Below are 7662 nucleotides of genomic sequence, written 5' to 3' on the forward strand. Positions count from 1 at the left end.
AACAGTCAGCTGGTGGTTAGCATCCCTTTCCACCATACCACCAGGCTCCTGAGGAATTAGTCTTCCCAGATACTTTCAAATAGGTGCTTAGATTATCCACATCACATAGGTGGGAAGAGCTGATTTTAAGAACTGGGGAAGCTCCTTGCCCCAAAGAATATGCGATTAGACTCTAATTTGGGGGGTGCCTCCCCCCCATGACAGGAGTCCTGTACCTAAGAAAACTCAAACTTTTTCACATCCACTCATAGCTACCCTCTAGGACAGAGTAGAACTGCCCTAGTGGGTTTCTGAGACTGGAACCCGTAGGAGTAGAAAGCCTCGTCTTTCTTCTGAGAGGCAGCTGGTGGTTTCCAACTGCTAACCTTCCTGTTAGCTCTGTAGCCCACTAAGCCATCAGGGCACTTTCCTGTACCCAAAACCAGACCCAAACTCGCCGTCATCCAGTTGATGCTGACTCATAGTGACCCTGTAGGACAGTGTAGAACGGCCCCTGTGGGTTTCCAAGACTGTCTTTATAGGAGTAGAAAGGCTCATCTTTTTCCTGAGGAGTTGCCTGGTGGTTTCAAACTGATGACCTCGAGGTTAGCCGCTAGATGAGTAACCACTACGCCCACCAGGGCTCCTCCTATAAAAAGGAGCTTGTAAGTAGCATTAAATCTACTGCTGTGGACTCGATTCTGATTCCTAGTGACCCTGTAGGACAGACTAAAACTGCTCCGTCAGGTTTCCAGAATGACATCTTCTTGTCTTTCTCTGTAGGAGCGGCTGGTAGATTTGAATTATTGACCTTGCAGCTAGCAGCCCAACACTTAACCGACAGCACTACCAGGACCCCTTAGGTAGGTAGCCCCAAAACAAAACCCACTGTTACCTAGTTTGTTGTGAACGCCTAGTAACCCTGCAGGACTGAGTAGAATTCCTTAGAGCTTCTGAGAGTGAATCTTGGAGCAGACAGCTTCACCGCACCACCAAACAAACAAGCAAACTCGCTGCCATACCGGTGATTCTGACTCATGGTGACCCAGGACAGACCAGAGCTGCCCTGTGGCTTCCTGAGACTGAAGCTTTACTAGGGCAGAGCGGCTGGTGGTTTCAAACCACTCACTTGGCGGTTAGCAGCCCAGCACATAACCCACCATGCCACCCGGGCCCCTCCTTATCCTGCTAGGAAAGGATACTTGCAAATAAGCAGACATTCCCTGACTGACATGCACATGGTACTTTTAGCCAGGGTGGAGGATTCTCCTAGGTATACACACAGACACCCTAGTGCTGGGACAAGAAAACAAGTTCGCACAGGCAGCTCTGCAAATAACGTGTAAACAGATGCTTAACTCCACAGTGCCGGTGGGGGCTTCTCCCACTCAGGACTGTAAACAGTCATTAGGTGCCAAATGAGTCACATCATAAGCTTCTGTAAATAATCCCTTATTCCACTCTGTCTAGGAAGGCCGGGTCTTGACCCCAGTCTGGCTGGGTAAAAGGGCAGGTCAGAGAGAGAGGAGCGAGGCAAGTCCCCTCGTGGGAAATTGGATTACCCTCGGGTCCTGTCAGCAGACACGAAGCCCACAGGAACCTGTGGATGTGCAGATTGGGTGGTAGGAGCTCGGTAGACTGATGGGTTAGGTGTGGGGCTACTAAGCTCAAGGTTGGTGGTTGAAGCCCACCACCTACTCTTCAGGAGAAAGATGAGGCTGTCTACTTCGGTAGCGATTCGTGGTCCCCGAAGCCCGAGGGAGCAGTTCCACTCTGTCCTGTAGAATCAGCTTGATGGCCGTAGAGTTTTTGTTTCGAGACCCAAGCAGGGGTCGGCACACTTGGTCTGTGAAGGGCCGGGGCAGAGCTGTTTGGGGCTCGACCGGCCGTGCATGCTGTATACTGCTGCTTGTCACTGCTCGGCCCTGGACCAGGAAGGCAGCCATCGACAGCTGGTACTGGGATGAAAACTTTTCTTTTCAAAAGCAGGAGGCAGGCCAGATTGGCCCTCTCAGTTGGTAATGTGCCAACTCTGGCCACCTGCACCAGCAGATGACCCCGTAACCCTAATGCCATCGAGTTGATTCGGGCTTACAGCGAGGACATTGACGTGCCACCTCTTTCTCCCAAGGGTTCAAACTGTCAACCTTCTGCTTAGCAGCTCAGTGCTGAACCGTGGTGCTGAGCCCCACAAACTTGCTGCCATCAAGTCGACTTTTAACTCCTGGTGACCCCATAGAGCAGCAGTTCTCAGCCTGTGAGTCGCCACCCCTTTGGGGGTCGAACGACCCTTTCACAGGGGTCGCCTAATACATCTTGCCTCTCAGATGTTTACATGACGATTCATCACAGTAGCAAAATGGCAGTGATGAAGTAGCAACGGGAATCATTGTATGGTTGGGGTCCCCACCACATAAGGAACTGTGTGAAAGGGCCACGGCGTGAGGAAGGGGGAGAACCACTGCCACAGGGTTTCTTCATAGGCTGGGAGCAGACAGGTTCGATTTCCTCCCATGGAGTGAGTGGCTGGTGGGTTTGAACCACTGACCTTGTAGTTAGCAGTCCAACCCTCACCCAACAGTGTCACCTGGGTTTCTCCAGGACCTCACAGAGTTCTGGGAAAAGGAAGTTATTACTGGAGCCCCCCCCCCCCCCCCCCAATCTCTATACCTAGGAATACATGGTAGGGAGTGGGTGGTCTAGGTAGCTCTATATCTCATGATATATTTCAACTCACAGTGACCCCTTAGGACAGAGTAGAACTGCCCTGTGAGTTTCCAAGACTGGAACTCTTTACAGTAGAAAGCCTCATCTATCTCCTGAGGGATTCACACTGCCGGCGTATACTCCACTAGGGTCCCAGGGCTCCCTTATTTCATTCAGCACATCCCATTTGAACACCGCTGCGCTCTGGAAGTCAGTGAAATCCCGAGCGAGGGGTAAGCAGACCCTCAGGAATGGGGAGGAAACAGGCTGGTAGACGAGCATTTGTCCAGCGACGAGCTAAATAGCAGGGGGCTTCCAAATAGTTTCTGAAAGATCTCCCTTCTCTTTCATTCCCTTTCCCCCCGAACTTTCCGAAGACCTCTGGTGTAGAGCCTTCCTCCCCCGCCCTCACTTGACAGTAGTAGATAATCGAGAGTGGTGGGCAAGTGAAGAGGCCGGTGTGACTGACTGGTAAGGAGAGATTCACTGCAATTTGAGAAAGCGAGTGCTTCACCTGTACCCGAACCCTCCTCTGTGGGTTGTACTTATATGGGGGCACAGCGAGTAATAGGAATCGTTTGGGCTGCGAGTAAGAGAGAAAGTGGACAGTAGGAATACTGTGGGCTACACATGAAAGACAGAAAGGTGTTTGGCTTTTCACTGCCCCCACCGCTGGGACCCCCTAGGCTGGCGCATTAATTTCTCCTACCCATCTTCCAGTGACAGAGCCCTGGCGGTGTAGTGGTTAAGCGCTGGACTGGGACTAACATGGCTGGCAGTTCAAAATCACTGCAGAAGAAAGACTGGGATTTCAGCTGCCGTAAACAGTCACCGTCTCCGCAGCCGTAGCCTTGAGTCAGCATTGACTTCATGGCAGTCCCTTCCAGTAACGGCTTCCCAGGCCAAGACGGTCGCTCAAGCTCCGTCCGCCACACTCCCACCCTGACCAGCCAGGAGGCAGCGGCAGAACCTTCCAGTGTGTGAGGCAGTTCCCCTAAGCCATGGCACACCTTGGGCCAGAAGGGACGTAGGCCCGGGACCTGACGGGGCAGGAAAGTGAGTTCTGCAGAGCCACGCACCCAGCTAAGAACCCCTTCTCCTGTGGGAGAAGTGAGGCGTGGTGTGGGTGGCCCTCCCCATGCCCGTGGAGAGGCAGACCCCTGGCTTCATCCTGAAACCCTGCATTCTCTCGTAGGCGGCCATGTCTGAGTCAGGCCACAGTCAGCCGGGGCTCTACGGGATCGAGCGGAGGCGACGATGGAAGGATCCTAGCCCTGGCGGGCCCCAGAACCTCTCTGGACCTGGTGGTCGGGAAAGGGACTACCTTGCGCCTTGGGAGAGGGAGAGACGGGTGAGTGAGCGGGCCCACGGGCAGCCTTGCATTCCACAGATGTTTGGAAAGCACTCGTCCTGAGCACTCATCTAGGTGCTGAGGCCAGGGCTGGGAAGCACTCCCACCGCCCTCCTGCTGGAGAGTGAGTGGTGCAAAGGGGGGCGTTGGATTTATTTTTAACTTTTTCTTAGAAATTGGGTGAAGGTTTACAGAGCAGACTGGCAGCGTTTGCATTCAACCGTTCGTCCACATCCTGTTTCAACTCGTTGGTTGAGATCCCCTCAAAGTACCTTCACTTACCCCACTTCCTCCTGTGTTCTCTGTTTCCGTTCCTCCTCCTCTCTGAACTCTTTAACTTTAGTCTTGGGTACCTGCTGCCATTCGGGTCTTAAATGCTTGCCGATTCTAACAAAGGCTGTGTTCAGTTGCTGCCGGGAAGGATGACTAAAGGTCATCATGTGTGTCGGGGGAGGGTCTCAGGGGTCCCACCAGTCTCTCTGACTAGTACGCCCAGTCTCTGGAGATTTTGAGTTCTGTTTCACATTTTTCTCCCACTCTGTCCAGGACCTTGTAACGTGACCCTTATCAGAGCAGTTGGTAGTGGTGCTGGGCACTATCTAGTTCTTCTGGTCTCAGTCACGGAGACTGATAGTCCTCTGGTCTCATAGTTCACTGGACTGAGTGAACCCCGTCACTCTTGTTTTCCCCTGGGCTGGAGGAGACCAGTAGTTGTACCTAAGATGGCTTCTCCAGAGCATTTAAGACCTCAGTCGCTGCTCACTTGTCAGAGTAACCAGCCTCTAACAACCGCAGGATCCAGGCGCAATTGGACAGCGATAATACATGAAGGTTATAGTAAAGTCATGGACGATAGGAGAGAGAGAGAAATAAAGGAGTCAGACACATTCTATGGTAGCATGCTCACCTGAGCCCCTCTTGATGGTCCACGTGGAACTGGGAGAAGAGAGTGTCTTTACTAACTTGGGATATTTATAGGTAGCTGTAAGACATGCATATTCAGTAGTTACATAGGTCACAAGGTGGGTGGTAACCACAGTAAGGTCCCTGAGCTCACCTAATACCTGCACTGGGGGAAGGTAGGAGGGAGGCTGGGTGACACAGCGGGAGGAGATAGCAGCAGGATGTCTGCTTCTGTAGGGAGACAGAATCCACCACGTGCTCACTTGAAGGCAGCATCGCTGTTAAGGAGCATCTGTGGGAACGGTATTTAAAGCAGGATCATGGACTTGGACTTTATCTCTAACTAACCAAAGTGGGGGCTTTCCTGTCGTGGGAGACCAGCATTCCAGATTCCCTGTTACAAGTTAGGGAATAAGTCCTAGTCATAGTTCCCTCCGTGTAAGTTTGCCACACTCCCTGAAGCAGGACGTAGACTTGGGTGACTGTCTCATGCAAGTTGACCTTGGTGCCAAGGGGACTATTCTGATATGCAGTGGTCAGGGAACACTTTCACAAACAGGTGACTTTTGAAGTGAGACTATGGCAGGGCCTGAACAGAGTGCACTATGCCAAAATCTGAGGGAGAAGCATTCTAGGCAGAACAGGGGCAGGCAGTGTGCTTCTAGCATGTTCCAGGAGCAGCCAGGCTACCAGCGTTGCTGCAGTGGGTGGAAGAGGGAGAGGGGAAGAGGCCAGAGAGACCACGGGACCAGATCCATGTTGGTGCTCTTGTAGGCCTGGCTGGAGAACTCTGGATCGCACTCTGGATGAACGTGGCCTTGGTGCCAGAGCTCCCGTGCAGGAGCTGTGCGGACCAGAAGCAGCCGTCTTTGTGCATGGCGAGTGCTGCTGCTGCCGGCCCTGTGCCAAGGGCCCAGTTGCTCCGGCATTCGCAGAGGAGAGCGGTGAGGGAAGCGGGCCTCAAAGGTGGAGCACTGGGCAGAAGTCACAAGTCCGTGGACTCAGGAACCCAGTCTGGCCTGCCGTACAGGGGGCGGTGGGGGGGCTGGGTCTTGGAAGAGGGAGGCTTTGGTGTTCTGAGCGGGCCTCGCCTCGCCGAGCTGCTTCACGTGCCCTTCCCGTTGGACCTGCTTTCTGAGCCTTCAAAAAAGGCACGGTGAAGAGTGAGCTCTCCATCCAGCACAGTGAGAACACCCTGCCTCCCCTGCAGGCACCCACACGCGCACCGCCTCCTGGGGTCTCCCTACTGGCAACTCCCTAACCTTGGGCTGTGCTTTGGCCTCTGCTGCTGAGCCTCCCCACTTGCCCGTGGCTTCTCACATCCTCCGTGTCCCCTGCTGGCCACAGCATCGCCCCCTCCTCCCCTCCTCCCTCCATCAGTGGGGGCCATGGCATCTGGATGGGATGCTCTCGCTCACCACGCACACTTTCCCTGCTTGCCCCCAGCCAGGCTGCTGCATGTACATTCTCCTCCTGACATGGCTGTGTCTTCTCTCCCCGCTCACTATCTCCATCCAGGGGCCTCCCCTCCTAACTCCTCAGGCCTTCCCATGCTCCCCCCGCCCCCCAGCTTTCCTGCATTCCAAAGCGGTTTGCAAATTGTCCTCTTGTTTCCTCTTCACCTTCCACCAGTAGAGTCAGTAGTGTTTAAATAATCCACCCACAGGCAAGGAATCCACTGGTATGGGAACTGAGAGCCTCATGGTTCTCTCTCAAGGTGGCTGGTGAATTTGAACTACCGACCTTGCCACTCATTGCTTACCAGACAGCACTACACCAGGGTTCCTACGGTCTCAATAGATGACTTCATTATATAGCTGAAAGGACAAGGGCCCAGTAAGGGAGAGGGTAAGGCTCTCCTGAGGTTACTCAAGACATTGGCGAAGGACCAGGCCCCAAATTCAGTCTCCCACCTTGTGAGCCGATTGGAGGTGGGGTAGAGGTGGGGAAAGTGGGAAGGGGGCTGAGGGGCACCATGTGTTTCCAGCAGCTCTCAGTGAGCACCTGCCTGCCCCCCCCACCCCCCTTGTTCTCAAACTAACCCCACTTGCTAGAAGGAATGTGGTCCCTCGCTCCTGCTGTCTGGGTGTGCCTTGATGGAGAGGTTGAAAGCGTGGTTCTGGAGCCCGACGGCCTGGGTTCAAATCCTGTCTCCACCGCTGAGCCCAGTTTCCCTCAAACAGACACACGTTTCACACATCACAGGATTCCCTGTGTGTTCTGTCTCCTGCGGGGCTGCGTGCATGGCATGTGCACACACCCCTTACTTGCATGGGCACATCCAATGCTTAAGAGACCATGTTGGCATCCACCTGACCGCACAGTGCCTCAATCTCCTCACCTGGAAAATGGGGATGATGGGACCTACCAGCATGGTGACGGCGGATCCCTGGTGGCGCAGTGGTTGCCAGCCCCTCTCCCCCGGCTGCTCTGGGGAGGAAGACGTAGCCGCCATGGACTCGGTGGCAGTGACTCTGGTCTGGGTTTGGACAAGGTGGTCCGTGGTGGTGCCCCCGAGAGCCCTTTCTGAGCGCAGTCCCTCACCACAGGATGGCAGCGAGGAAACAGGGACGGCAGTCATGCAGAAAACCCCCATCATCCTCTCCAAGCCTCCAGCCGAGCGGGTGAGCCAGGGAGTGCCCTCTGAGGGGGGGAGGCTTAGGGCATGAACACCCCCCTCCCCCCTCACTGACTGGAACCCACTCACCTACACAGTCAAAGCA

General features: G+C 54.3%; 1 protein-coding gene across 1 annotated transcript in view; it reads left to right on the forward strand.

The window, feature by feature from the left end:
- Positions 1-7662, forward strand: part of SMG9 (SMG9 nonsense mediated mRNA decay factor) — a 20665-nt gene that overhangs the window by 1360 nt on the left and 11643 nt on the right. Inside the window, 2 exon segments of the mRNA XM_030886394.2 lie at positions 3881-4036; positions 7489-7616. Of these exon segments, the coding sequence (XP_030742254.1) occupies positions 3887-4036; positions 7489-7616 (278 nt within the window). The 5' untranslated portion in view covers positions 3881-3886.

The sequence above is a fragment of the Echinops telfairi genome, unplaced genomic scaffold (genome assembly GCF_000313985.2).
Source record: "Echinops telfairi isolate 266 unplaced genomic scaffold, ASM31398v2 ScPeMD7_655;HRSCAF=1070, whole genome shotgun sequence".
NCBI classification, from domain to species: domain Eukaryota; kingdom Metazoa; phylum Chordata; class Mammalia; order Afrosoricida; family Tenrecidae; genus Echinops; species Echinops telfairi.